The sequence below is a fragment of the Gorilla gorilla genome, chromosome 14, assembly GCF_029281585.2.
Source record: "Gorilla gorilla gorilla isolate KB3781 chromosome 14, NHGRI_mGorGor1-v2.1_pri, whole genome shotgun sequence".
Taxonomy (NCBI): Eukaryota; Metazoa; Chordata; class Mammalia; order Primates; family Hominidae; genus Gorilla; species Gorilla gorilla.
The window spans coordinates 32,567,656-32,582,688 of NC_073238.2; the positions used below are offsets into that span (position 1 = coordinate 32,567,656).

The window sequence follows — 15,033 nt, forward strand, 5'->3', positions numbered from 1 at the left end:
TTGTGTGTGTGTGTGTGTGTGTGTGTGTGTGTGTTTAGCTCATCAGCTATTTTTAGTGTATTTTATGTGTGGCCCAAGAAAATTCTTCTTCCATTGTGGTCCAGGGAAGCCAAAAGGCTGGACATTCCTGTGCTAAGCTATTCATAAGGGACCCACCCCATGATCCAATACCTCTCACTGGGCCCCACCTCCAACATGGGGGATCACATTTCAGCATGAGATTTGGAGGGGACACACATCCAAACTATATCAGGTATATGTGACCGTCATTGAGACAGGTTGTAGAGTATGCATACTTTCAAAGGGGTCCTGTCATGTTATTTTCTGAAATGTTTAAAACCATTGAATTTCCCATCCATTGCCCATAAAGGTTGTTATCCTCATATTCTCATCACACAACGTTATCTAGGATTCTTATATTTTCTAAGCGAGTGGTGAAAATACAGATCTCATTTTATTGTGCACATTTGCGTCTGTCATATTGTTAATAATGTATTGGAATTTTTTGGCCCATCTTTCTATTGAGTTGACTATCTTCTTTGTTCATTTGAAAATCAATCATATTCACTGTGCCCTAAGCATTGTCAATATTTTCTACTACTCTGTCACATGTCTGATAACCTTGCATACCAGCCTTTATTGAAATGAATCTTTATGATTTTTATACTCCTTCCAGAGTTTATGTATTTAAGTAAATTTTTTGGTTTAGAAAATCCTTTATTAAATTGTAACAACAGGCCCAAATCTCTGTTTTATTGGGTTCATTCTGATTTAGAATTCAGAAAACTTTTTGGTGGATAAATTCTTTTTATCATAATAAAGAATGGCTATGATAATGCAATATGATTATTTCTGCTAATGCTTATTGTTTTATAGCCTACTTTGTTTATGTGGTCAGGAGGACAAGACCTGAATGGCCTTGACCAACTCAGCTTTCTGTACCTCCTGGTTCTCAGAATAATTTTAGAATGTTCCGAGAAGACAATATCCTGAGATAAGGAGAAACTGTCTGGGACTGTCTGGGCTCTGCCCTTGTTATTCCTAGAACAGGATATTCCTGCAGCCCTTAAACTCAACAGGATATTCCTGCAACTCTTAAACTCAGAGAGCCAAGTAGCACATGGGGTGTGAAACCTAGGGCGGAGCACTCAGGGGTTCCTCAGCTGCAGTACACAGTGGAGCATGTGCAGAGGAGACTCCATCAACCCTGGGCAACTTTTCTGACCTCAAGGGTCAGGCTTGCCATAGAACTTAGGCTTTTGCTGATTCTTCCAGCTCCTCTGTGAGTAATAAATTTGGTTTATCTGACTTACTGTGTGAGCATTCTTCTGTTTCTCTCAGCTTGGTTTATATAAAAAAACCTCTTGCTAGACCTATGAATCTATGCAATGTGGAAGTGTCATAGAGGTAAATAGGAAGCAACTTAACCGAGTTGAAAACTAACATACATAACATGGGGCCACTGCACCAAGGGGCAAAATGAGCCTGCCAAAAAGGCCACATGTGACAATTCCAGACACACTGTGGAAGAGGAAGGATGCTGAAACTCAGAGAGATCTGAAGATCTTATCCAAGCCAACAGGAGTCAGGGAATTCCATTGTACTCTGATTCAAGAGTACAAGCCTCATCTCAGAGAAAAGCAATGCAATAGCCTCAGCGATCAGACCAGAGAGACCCTCTGCCACAGAGAAAGCAGAGATCCAGAGAACAGCATGAAGACAATAAGAGACTTGAGACTCACTTTCACTTTGCCTTGAGGCCACAGAAAGCCCAAAGCATTTGAATAGCTTCTTGGAGGCATTTTCCTAAAATAGAGCTATTGAAACTTGAAGAAAAATGTGAATCAAGAAGCTAAATTTAAAGATATGTTACTTTCTCCAACCATCCCCCACCAATTAACCATAGGATGAGTCTAGTGAGATAAAGCATATCATTTATACAAAATACAGAAGTTACATATTCTTTATGTGAGCAGAAATATGTTCAAATTTTACTCAATAAATGCATTTTGTTTTACTACTAGAAATAGTAATTTTCACTTGGTGATTATTTTATAATTATCTCTATTTAAATTTGTATTAGCCCACTCCTGGGTATCTACCTAGAGGAAAATAAGTCATATGAAAAGACATTTGTACACACATTTATAGCAGCACAATTTGCAGTTGCAAAAATGTGGAACCAGGTTAAATGTCTATCAGCCAATGAGTGGACAAAGAAAATGTGTTATAGATACACCATGGAATACTGCTCAGCCCTAAAAAGGAATGAAATAATGGCATTTGCAGCAATCTGGATGGAGTTAGAGATGATTATTCTAAGTGAAGTAACTCAGGAATAAAAAACAAATATTGTATGTTCTCACTTATAAGTGCGAGCTAAGCTATGAGGGTGTAAAGACACAAGAATGATATAAGGGACTCTGGGGACTCGGAGGGAAGGTTGGGGGGATGAGGGATGAAAGACTACACGTTGGGTACAGTGTACATGACTCGAGTAGTGCATACACCAAAATCTCAGAAAATCACCACCAAATAACTTTTCCATGTAACCGGAAACCACTTGTTTCCCAAAAACTATTGAAATAAAGTGATATGTATGATAACAATGAATATGATAGTCTTGAGGTACAACATTCGCTGGGTTTCATATGGGAGAAAAACAGCTAAAATCAAACACATGGATAGACAGTCAGAACAATGTCCATCATATACATAGTAAAATTAATACAACTGCAAACATGCATGAGTGGAGTCCATTTGGAATAGCCTGCAGTGAAGATGTATGCCTTAGGGCCCACATAACTCATGTTAGGGAGAAAATGTATAACTTTATTCAATATGAAAATGTCTTCAGAAATAACTCAGTCCATGCTGTGCAGATGCAGTCCTGTAAAGTAGAGACAAAGAATAAAAATCATCAAAGTGGAAAAACCTCTGCCCCTGCTCCAAATTCTGGTTCACACAGCAGTAGTACTACTGGAGAGAAAAGCCATACATATCCCAAATGTGGGAAAGCCTTTACTTATCAGTCATTTCTTGTGAGACATATGAAAATTCACACTAGAAAGAAATCTTATGAATATGACAAAAGTGGCAAAGGCTTTAGATATTCCCTACACCTTAATAAACATTTAAGAAAGAACATTCTGGACAAGCCCTATGAATGTAAGGAATGTGGGAAAACCTTCAGCAAGCCTCAAAACATGCACATATAAGGAGTCATGCTGGAAAGAAACCCTATAAATGTGACAAATGTGGAAAAGACTTTGCAAAGTCATCAGAATTAAAAGCCACCTTAAGAGATACAATAGTGAGAAGCCCTGTGAGTGAAAGGTGGAAAATCATCACTAATTTTTCACCATACTGAACATGTGAGGAGGACACACTGGAAGGGAGCTCAATGAGTTAACATGCATGAGAACATCTTTCCTGAACTCTCATATCTTACAGAAGTGTGAAAAGAAACCCTGTGAAGGTAAACTCTATGGAAAGCCTTTCATTCATCTTCATTCATCTTTAGTAGCTATTTGTTATCACACTGGAGAGAAGCTATGAAAGTAAGGAACATGAAAAAAGCCTCAGTGTTGCCTCAGACTCGTAGTTCATACAAGAACTCACACTGCAGAGACTGCTTATGGAAGTAAAAAATGTAGAAAAGACCTCTTTAAACACTTATCCCTCCTGTTACACATGAATCCGCACTCTGGAGGGAGACTACAATGGGAATAAATATAAGAAAGCTTTCAGTTCCAGCTCTTCACTTATTGGGCATGAATGAGCACATAGCAGGACTGAAGCACTGTAAATGTTAACAGTTGTTGCAATTATCATTGTCTTATCTCTCAATTAGAACCCAAATTCATAATTTTATACTTTTTCTTTTCTTAAAAAAATGGTATAAAATGACAGATAGCTGTCTTAGCCCCCTTTCTGCTCTGCCACCTTAATGTTGCTATGTAGTAGCTTTGTTACAATTCACTTACATATCCATGGTTTACTTTCAATGTGAAGCCCTCTTTGAGTTCCATTCAATTTAGATTTAGAATTCGTATGCTCCAGGATACCCTTTCTTTTTGTCAGTTTGTTTTAATTGGTCACAATTTGCCTGCATTATGGTCACATTATGTGGCTTTAATGGTACCGATTTGGGGTGCCTATTATGACTTTCATTATGGTCTAATGTGGCCAATTCTGTCCATTTCCCTGCTATATCCATTATTCTCATCTTCTTCACTAAGGGAGCATAGATTTATCTTTTACAAGGAGCACAGTTTATATGTCTTTATTTATCCTTATTTTATTATTTAATTTATAATTTGTTTTTGAAAAATGGTGTCACTCTGTCTCCCAGGCTGGAGTGCAGTGGCATGAGCTTAGCTCACTGCAGCCTCCTGGGTTCCTGTGACCTCCCAGCTCAGACTCCTGAGTAGGTAGCACTGCAGGCATAATAGGTGTGCACCACCACACCCAGATTTTGTTTCGTTTTGTTTTTGTAGAGACTGGGTTTCGTTATGCTGCCTGGACTGGTTTCAAGTTCCTGTGCTCAGGTGATTCTCCTACCTTGGCCTCCCAAATTGCCAGAATTACAGGCATGAGCCACCATGCCTGACCCTGATTAATGTCTTTAAATGAGTTTCCCAGTTTTTCTCATAACTGCAGTGAGCAGAGCTTATAGTCTTGGCCAATGTGAAATGCAGAATTCACTGGTATGGATTTCTGAAAATCTGTTTGGAAAGGGAAGAGTTATTGTTCCTCTTTTTCCTTAATCATGTTCCCTTTGCTCTCTCTGCTTGCTGCTCTCTGGAAATAGGATGAAATGCCCTGAGTCCAGTTTAGCACCTTGAAGACCATTGGAATGATGGTCCCAACAACACAATCTTCAATATACAAGATTTCTCACTCCCCAGTGGCATGCTGGGTATCCATGGCTGCCCTGGACTATTTCTGGACTTGTTTCATAAAACTAACCCCTAGTAGAACTAAGAAACAATTTTAGGAGAGATACTTATAATAAATTAAATAATAAACCTAAAAATGAATAAAACATATTATAAAAATAAGGAGAATAGACAAAATGGGCTTGCAGATGCTGACTGGCCACACATCCTTGGTGCTCACCCCCATGGATGCCTCACCAACTGTGACACTTGGAGAGCTGGCAGCCATCACTCAAGAAATCAGAACACAGTGGCCTCTACTGCAGCATCAGGGAACAAAAACTAAGCCTGTCAGCTCTCAAGAAACATACTTATGTGTATGTATATATATATGACATAAATTTATTCAGTTACTTTGAGATATCTCATTGCTAAACAGATAAAATGAATTAAAACTAGTGCAAATTTCTGGCAACAGTACTTCATCTCCCCATTATGTATCCAGGGCATTGAAAATTGGCACACATCCCAGATCCTTAAGTCATTCTGTGAATCAGGAGGAGAAAAGAGGAGAACAGAGAGAGCTTACCATATGCGCCAGTCACTGGGCTGAGTGCTGCGCCTAAAGGATCCCACTTGATGCTTGAAATAACCCTGCAAGGTCAAACTAAAAACTCATACACACACACACACACACACACACACACACTCACACATACACACACATGCTCAAGCACACACTAGAAACTACAGAACAAAGAAAACATTGACAACTAATAGAAGTATAGTGCTGGCTAAGCACAGTGGCTCATGCCTGTAATCTCAGCACTTTAGGCCAGGAGTTCAAGACAAGCCTGGGCAACATAGCAAGACACCTTCTCTACAAAACATTTTCTTAGATAAAAATCATTTTTAAAAAGTGGTATAATGCCTAAGGGCTCAGGGAAGCAGTACCTCTATGGCTGTATGGTAAGCAGCAGGCAAGGCTACTTGTCAGACCAAAGTGGTAGTGATTCCAGGGTTCCTTTGCACACTTATCCAGGAGCCTGGCTAGCTCAGCACTGCCTGGGTTTACTTTATACCTTCTACAGCTCTAAAGCTCTGGCAGGTGGGACCTAACCATAAGAGAAATTGCTATTATGCAGGACTCTCTTAACTGCGAGTGACTGAAACCTACTCGATCCAGGAGAACATTGAATTACTTGACTCTAATTACTATGGAAATATCCTTAAGTAGATGGGCTTCTGGCTCAGTGAGATCAGGGGTCAACTAATATCAACCAAGACTCATTCTGTCCCTTCATTTCCTGTGTCAACTCTGCTTTTCATGCAAGCTATTTTGAGAGAACAGCAAAAATGGCCCCATAAATTTCATATCATTTACTTCCTTGCAAATAGATATGCCAATAAAAAGAAAACACCTCGTTCCCAGCAGTTTCATCAAAAGTGCAGGGATGACTTCCATCAGCCCAGCTTGGATCACATGCCCGTCCCTGAATTAATTACCCTGCTGATTGCCCAGGGTGGCCAGCCTCTCCCCAATCACATGGACTAGTATTGAAAGAGTGGTCCTCACATGAAAAAAAAAAAAAAAAGGAAGAATAGTGGCAGAGAAACATGGGAGGGAGGCCCCATCTCTATACAAAAAGTATGAGCATATTTGTGTTCTTTTGTACACTCACTGATATAGTCACTGGGAAAAAAATTGAGAAAAACCCACACACGACTTTCTACATGCCTCTGTGCTTTGTATTCAACACTGAGCTGGGAGACATGTAATTATTAAAACCAAACTTTGAAAAGAAGTAACAATTTGGGACAATGGGGACCCTTAGCTGATGTGACACCAGTGAGCAGTTCTTTTGTGTGCATGAAGATGCAATTCCCAGGGGCCCGCCTGGGGTCTTCTAGGACAAGTATGTGGGCACCTACTGGCTGCAATTCCACCTTTCTGTCCCTGGACTCTCAGGGAGAAACAAGTTCTGGATTCAGCTGGACTGAGTTCAAGTTCAGGCTCTGTGACTCACTGGGTAAGTCTCTTGCTCTCCTTGAGTCCCCTCTATCCTCATTGGTAAAATGGAAGGGTAGAGTTATTATTAGGCTTGGAAGGCAAGGCGAGGGTTAAAGAAAGACAGAGACAGTTGGTGGCTTCAACAGCAACATCTTTATTGCCAGCAAAACCCTGGGGAGGGGGAAACCAGCTTAGTGCCAGCACCAACTGCCGCTCACAGGCTGGGGTAATCATGGGACTGGGAGGGAGGGATCTGGGCGGTAGAGCTTGCTGCCCAGCAGGATATGGCAAGGATGTCCCTGCAGTCAGGCTGTTGGGCCTTTGCCCAGGAGGATGCGATAAGGATGTTTCTGCAGTCACGTGGTTAGGAGGGATGTTTCTCATGGCCCAAGTTCCCATGGAACGTTTCACTGTGATCAGAGTCTGCAAAATGGCTGGAGGTTTACAAAATGGTACAGGTTAGACTAACAGTAACATCTCCCAGGTAAACAGTTCTACAAAGTAAACTTCCCTTGAGCATCTACACTGTACCAGACATGGTGCTAGGACCCCGGCCACAGGAGGAACAGGACAGATGAGGCCCCTGCCATCCTGGTGCTCATGTCTGGTGAAGGAAGCTAACAGTTCATAAGACCAGGTCAGATGGTGGTGGTAATCAAAGACATTAGCAGAGTGAGATGAGATAGAAAGAAACCGAAGGAGCTCTTACAAACACAGTGACAGGTGGAGACCTCTCCGAAAGGTGACTTTTGAGCAGAAACCTGAGAAATGTGGAGGAGGCTATGGAGAACGACCAGCCCCTGAAGCAACCCCAGGATTGGGAGGGCAAACCCAGCACCAGGAGGGCAATGGAATGGCCTGATCTGTGCATCCTTCATGCTTCGTTCCTCAGTGATGCACAAACAGAAACATGGGGCAATTTCGTGCAGGGTCCATGGATGAATCAAGAAGCAGCCACACTGCAGAGCTGGAGTGGGGATAAAATCTGACCCAACAGTAAAGCTAGAAGCAGGTGCTGCTTACCACTGACCACAATGCAGGTCATGAAGCATAACCAGACCCTGAAGGCACGTCCAGGGCCAGACCAGCTGGCGGGGCTGCCAACATCTTAGTAGAGATCCCAGGAAATCAGTTGAGCTGGTTAGGGGGAGAAAAAAAAAAACAGGAAAGCTTCAGAAAATTCCAGAGGACCCACGACACTTAACATCAACTTCCCCCAAGTGGGATCTGTTTGTCATTGCTGGTTCTAAAGAGTTGGTCCCACCACCCCCACCTGCCCATTGCCTAACCGGGGGAAAACTCAGGGTGGGGTCCACAGAAACAATCCCTGTGGAAAGGGAAAGGGTGTTTCTCATCCAAAACCAAGGGAAAACACCACTCATAAGGAGCAGAGGGGCCTGAAGGGAGAGACAGGATTCTGCTGCTCATTTGGATATCTGCTTCCCAGCAGGAAAGGGGACCACGCAGGATACAGGGGCTAAGTGGACCCTGTGCTGTGGGACTAGGGGGGCTGGTGCTGACTCACTGTTGGAGGTGAGCCACTATAGGAGGCTTAGAACCCCTCCCTGCAGCCTCTGCAGTCTAATAAGGGGATGGTAGTGTGGTTGGTGGGGGCATCCAGATGCAGTCAAAGGGCACAGTGAGTGATGTCTCCCCTGGCCTCCTCTTTCAGCTGCAGATTCTCCGAGTTACTGGAACAGCTTCTCCATGGCCCCACCAGCCTGGAGGGTGGTGACAGCTCCCAGATGACGCTAACCCCAGGGCCCTGCGCCATCCCCCCTGGTTCCACTTGGCCCTGCCCACACCTTTGTAAACAGCTTTTTCTTAATGACCCTTCAGCCGCTTCGAGGTCCCTGCCAGCACCTGACTGCCACGTTCCCCAAAGGGAACAGGCTCCTCAGCACAGGAGCTGAGGTTTCTACAGGCACAGAGAAAACACTGTCCCAACTGTTGGAATGGAGTAGGGAGTGGAAAAAATAACGTTTTTTCTCAATGCTTAGACTCACCAATTGCTTCATTTTATCACATGAAGGCTGTGTGGCATTTTGAAGTAGAATTAATAATCTACATAATTACAAGTTATATTCTTAAAAGGTGCTCAGTGCCATGCCTGACACATGGTGGAACTCCACGATGAGAGGTGTGAGAAGCCAGGGTGCCATGGTTACAGACAAGGACTGCAGGTACAGACTGCTTGCTTCAAATCTGGACCAGCGGTGTGAATTTTGGCAACTCTCTGTATTGCTCTTTGCCACAGTTTTTTAATCTAAAAACTAGAAGCAAAAACAAGATTATTGTAAAAATTAAATGAATTAAAGTAAGCAGAATGCCTACAACACCCCCAGGCACACGGTCAGCACTGAGCATGTTTTTCATTATACTTTTAATGAGGTAAAAGTGAGAACACAGGTTCCAGCCATGAGCCTGGGGTTTCTCTGGCAGAGGCATCAGAGACTCTACTTTTAACATCCTCCTTTCATTCATTTGACCCTGGTAAGGGAGGAGTCTCATGGGATAGGAACAAGCATCCACCTTGGGGCCAGACTTCCCATGGTCAAAGTTGAACTCCACCACTGTTCAGCTGGGTGACTTTGGGCAAGTGACTTCCCCTCTCTGATCCTCATATTCCCTTTTGATAAAAACAGCACAATGGCAGGCCTATGGGGATTGAAGGAGCTGACAGAAAAATGTGTGTCTTAGTATAAATTTCCTGGGAGTAGATCCTGAGGCAAATATTCAAACACAAAAATTCTATTTGGAGATAACTCTAGGATAGTAATTCGACTGCCAGTTCTTCCTTAGGGTGTGAATCCCAGGAAACACCAGTAGAGGAGTGGGGAACTGAGACAGGAAAGGAATGCAGCAGTTAAAGGGACCTTCATCAAGAAAGTTTCCCCTGTGGCAGCCAGGACTCAGCCCTGCCAGGTACATCTGCAGACACAGCACAGAACATGTGCCTCAGAGTCATCCCACCCAAAGCAAGGGAGCTGGGGTATTTATCTACCAATACCCACCAGTCACTCCTCAGGGATCCTTCCAAGGGCATGATTCCTCCAGAATGTCCTGCCTGAGCTGCAAGGGTCAGACCCGGGGTTGAGGACAGGGCCCCTGACAGTGCCTCCAGCAATAAGCAGGAACACAGCCTGGTGTGGAGAGTTTCAGTCAGTGATTCCAACTCATACACATACCCACACACCACACTCCAACCCCAATAGTGTGTGTATGTACACACACATACATGCATACATGACTGTTACCCACTTTGATCCTGGTGACTCCATGGGATATACACTAAGGCAGAAATCAGAGGGAAGAGCAGAATTAAGGGGAGTAAAAATCTTAAGAACAAAATGCAAATTTACGCAGAAAATCAAGGGGGAAGAGGAGTGGTCTGGACACCAAATGCCGGCTGGGGGGCACCTGCTCTACACACACTGTCACTAATTATCCAAGAAGCCTTGTGGGGTAGAAGAAATTCCTCTCAATTTACAGATGACAGAAATGTAGTTCAGAAAACTGACTTTACTAATGTCTCAGCAAGCTAGTGGGTGATAGATATGGACTCCCAGATCTTTCTGTCCACAGAGCCTATAAATTCTCCCTTGTTAGGCAGGCTGCATACCAGGCCCTGCTTCTGGGCTCTGCTCCTTTTCCTGCTAGGCAATCATGGCAGAATTGACAGAAATGTTATCCCCCTTCACCACCTGGAGCAGAGCCAATGAGAGGAGCTGGGGAACAGGCCATGAGGCCCTGCACCCACCATTCAATGTCTTCAGGATTGCGGTCCCTCAGAACTCTTGCACCACTTGATGGCATCACTCCTGGGTGTCTTCTGAGGTTGCATAGGATTCAGTAGAGGCCAGTGGCTGTGCTGTCATATCCTAAGAGGCAGCCACGCAGGCTTGGGTCTCTTGGCTGCTTCAGCACCAGAGATTGGACAGCGCCCATGCACTGAGGCCCTCGGGAGAATGGGAGGAGGGAAAGGAAGGGCAGAATGGAGTGATGTAGTGTCCATCCACCATGTCCCTGGATGGAGAGACCCACACCAGGACCACCACTGGTACTCATGAAGATGCCAGCCTCCATTTATATGTCCTCATCTGACAACTCCTTCCCATTTTCATCCTGGAGACAAGACCTCTGAACCCATTAGCTCTGAGGGCACCTGAGTGTAACCTGAGACAGTCCCTGAAGACTTTTCATCCAAGCAGGATCCCTCCCTTGCCATCTCCAGACCTGCCCCACAAGCTCCCTCCCGGGTCTCCTGGCTCTTGTTCACTCCTTCCAGGCAGCCTTCTACAGTCATCTCTAAAACATATCTGACTGTCCCTCCTTTATCCAGCACCTTCCATGGCTCCCCAGAGCCCTCCAGATCAAGTTCAAGTTCTTTGAACAGACATTTGATCTCAAGCTGCATTCTACCTCCCAAATTAAGATACCCGAGAAGCCAACTTGCCCAGCACAAGTGCATCACTGAAGTCCCAAGTCTTGAATGTGGCCTTGGCCTTGAGGAAGTCATGAACACCCTGGCTAGTGAGGGTGCAGTGCTGCTCCAGGATGATGGTGTCTAAAGCTGTGCACCAGGTCACAGGCCCTGCAGAAGCATCACCCCTCAGGAATGGGTAGTACAGGAAGTCCAGGCACAGGCAGATCTGCTGGTGCCATTACACTATGAGGGCACTGAGCTCAAATAGGGTGGCAATATATTCACTGGGATTCCTGCAAGGTGAGGCTGGGGAGAGGAAGCAGCTCCATAACACATATGAAACCCTGGAAACCCTTCTTAGCCAAAATCTCAAGACCACATTACACCCAGAAATGGGTGCCCTCTGAGCACACTTGTCTCTCTGTCTCCCACTCTGAGCTCCCTCATGGCCCCACATGCCCCAGCCTGGCCCAGAGCTTGAAGCCCATTAAGTGTTCAGTCCATGGTGTTGACTGCTCCCTGGGACAGGAGAGCGCTTGGTGGCTCTGGGACTCCTCCTGTGGAACCCCTGCATCTGCCTTGGGACCTCCCAATTCCCATGGAAGCCCCCACGGCTCTGGATTGCCCCACCTGCCTGGGATCCTCCAGCCCCATAGGCCTTACTCGATGCCTTAGCCCTCCCAGAACATGACACGTTTCTCCGAATGTGGCTGATGTCCAGGGCCATCTGTGGATGTTTGCTGGGGACCTCTTGCTGTTTTCCTTTATGGTCTGTAGGGCAGGGCCAAGAGGAGAAACCAGCCCAACCTCAGAATGGACAAAAGGCTCACTGCCCCAATGGCAACCACCAAACAGTCAGCAGTGCTTCTGAAAGGAAAGAAGGTTTCATTCTGCAGAAAGCTCCTTGTTTGGCTTCTTTCTGATGCCAGGGAGGGGTATCAATCCCTGCATACCTGTGGTGCCTACATTACCATCTCTGCCTAGGATGTTCAATGGGCCCCTGCTCCCCCTGCAGGGTTGACGTTCCCTCCAGCTGGAGACCTGGGCTCCTGACACCGCCTGGCCTCTTTGTCCTGCTCTGGATGAGGGTGGAAAGGCTGTACCTGGTATTTCCCTAGGTCCTTGGTTTCCTCCTTCTAAACATCCAGCAGGAGTGACCATGCCCAGCACCACACCTGAAGTGGGACTCCCTTGTGGAGCAGCCAAGAAATCTACAGATGGAAGAATGCTCTGGTGAGATAGGCCACAGGGGTCCCTGGGGAGGATCGGGGGCCGGAGGATTCTGGAGGTTTCCAGCCTTGGGCTCTGTGGGAACTATGATCTGGAGCTATTTTTTCATTTAGGTCACCAAGAGACAACCCCTAACCCCTGAGCAAGGCATGGTCCAAGCTCTGGCATGAGATTCTCTTCCAGCAACGCAATGCTTGCAGAGACAGGTACAAAAGCTGGTGACCAGGCCTGCTGTCCCCCAAGTAAGGACAGTGTGCTACCCACCCTCTGAGAGGTGGTGCCAGGCCACAGCACTGGGTGCTTGTACCCCTGGCTCTGCAGACACCGGTCATGGAGGTCCCATGGAGGTCCTCCCCTCTCCACATTACCTTCTTGCTGCTCCTAGATTTCTTCTAGTCATTAAGCATGTTGAGCCATTTTTCTGTGCATCCGATCTGACATTTTTGCTCTCAGATGAAACACAACAAAGTAAGCTAAGCCACCAGGATTCCTGGAGGGAACCTTGGATGCTTGGTCTTGGGCTCCAGGGCACTGATGGGAAGGAGCCAGGAAAGGACAAACACTGGGGCTGAGCCCCTATGACCCAATGGCAACTTGTGGCCTGTCCTTATGGCCCCAAGACACCCTGTCCTCAGGCCACAGACACCATGGGCTTTGGTCAGGTCCCAGCCTCCCAGTAGTGTCCCAGCACTAGTGTGTGCCGACCCCTGAGCCACAACCACAGTTCTGGGTTTTGGGTTTGGGGTTTGGTAAAACCACTCCAGGAACAGAGTTCTGGGGCCGGGTTTGGGAGGAACCAAGGCGCCTCCAAGGGATGGTGTGTCACTCCTACTTGCCATGAAATGTGCACACAGGCTGTCCTCCTGCCCATCCCATCCTGCTGGACAGGATGGAGGAAGTGAGGGAACAGGCAGCGTGGACAGCTGGGGTGCAGGGAGAGGCAGGTGCATGCTGGGAGGTCAGGCCCTGTGAGGGCTGTGGGGGCATCAGGTGGAGTGGGCTCCAGGTGCACCCTCAGTGCAACGGGCAGGTCTCAGGCCAGGCTTCCTGGACCCCGGCTGGGTGATGTGGTCACTCCCTGGGGGACCACTGTCAGACCCTGGCCACCCACCCTGGGCAGCACTGTCCCATCCCAGGACTGGATTTTCTGAGTCCTCAGACAGGACAGCACTGCCCAGGCCTGACAGACTGGGAAGACCTCTTAAGTCCTCCATCCCTAGACCAGCCTCCCAACAGCAGGGACAGTCTCCTACCCTTACCTTCAGGGCACTGACTGATCCATCTCACTCTAAGGCAACCAAGGCAGAGCTGAGGACCTGTGCCAGGCTGGAAGCCAGTCCCCTCGCTAAATAGGCCTTAGGGAAGCCTCATCCCTGTCCCACTGCACTGCAAGTTTCAGCCCAGGAGACACATAGGGAAGGGAGGATGGGGCCTCCCCACTGGCTGACCCTGGAAAAGCGGGACCTGGGAGAAGAGGGAGTGCAGGGCTGGCAGGGGATTCTCCAGGCCCATGGAGAGCTCAGGCTGCACCATGGGGCTGCCCTCCTGGGCTGGAGGCTGTGCCCTCTGCAGGATCTGAGGAAGTGCAGTCCTGAGATGGGACAGTGCTACCCAGGTTGGGTGGCCAGTGCCTGACAATAGTCCCCCAGCAAATGACCACATCACCCAGCCAGGGTCCAGGGAGCCTGGGCAAGACCTGCCCAGTGCACTGAGGGTGCACCTGGAGCCCAGTCCACCTGATGCTCCCACAGCCCTCACAGGGTCTGACCTCCCAGCATGCACATGCCTCTCCCTGAAACCCAGCTGCCCACCCTGCCTGTTCCTTGGCCTCCTCCATCCTGTGCAGCCCATAGACTGTGACCATCTCTCTGGCCACTCTGGTACTTCCTTTACCTTTGTCCTGTCAGAATCTCTGAGCAAGATCTCCCAGGTCCATCCAAACACCTGCTTTGTCCACTTTTGACTGGGCCATTGAACACCACTGGGCCATCCCAGCTGTCCACAGGGCCCTCGATAACATGCATTTCTCCTGACATCTCCCTGCAGTGCTCAGCACCTCCACTGAACAGGTCCCTGCTGACCAGATCCAGCATATCAGATCCTCCCTGACCACACCCTCACTGATTAGACCCCCATCACCAGGCCTAACTAGATTCCCGCTGACAGGCCCACAATGACCAGGACTCCACTGGTGAGGACCTTACTGACAAGGCCTCACTGGTAAGGCCCCACTGACCAGGTCCTTACTGACAAGGTCTCTGATCAGGTTCCACCGATAATGACCCCATTGCCTGGTCCCACAGATGAAGCCCCACTGACCAGGCCTCCAGGGAATAGGCTGCCAGTGACCAGGCCCCTACTAACCAGGCCTAAGGTGACCAGATGCCCCTGACCGGGACTCTAATGAGTATGCCTCACTGAACAGGCATGCACTGCTCAGATCCCCGCTGACCAGGTCACCCCATAGACCAGTGCTACAAAAGCCA

At 47.1% G+C, this 15,033-nt stretch overlaps 1 protein-coding gene across 1 annotated transcript; it reads right to left on the minus strand.

The window, feature by feature from the left end:
• Positions 1-6,945: 6,945 nt before the first annotated feature.
• LOC134756977 (uncharacterized) lies at positions 6,946-14,640 on the minus strand. The gene is made up of 4 exons (XM_063697294.1): positions 14,441-14,640; positions 10,130-10,182; positions 7,915-7,998; positions 6,946-7,325 (listed from the first exon to the last, which is right to left on the minus strand). Exons 1-4 carry the CDS (start codon positions 14,638-14,640, stop codon positions 6,946-6,948), a joined length of 717 nt encoding a protein of 238 aa, XP_063553364.1.
• Between the last annotated feature and the right edge of the window lie 393 nt (positions 14,641-15,033).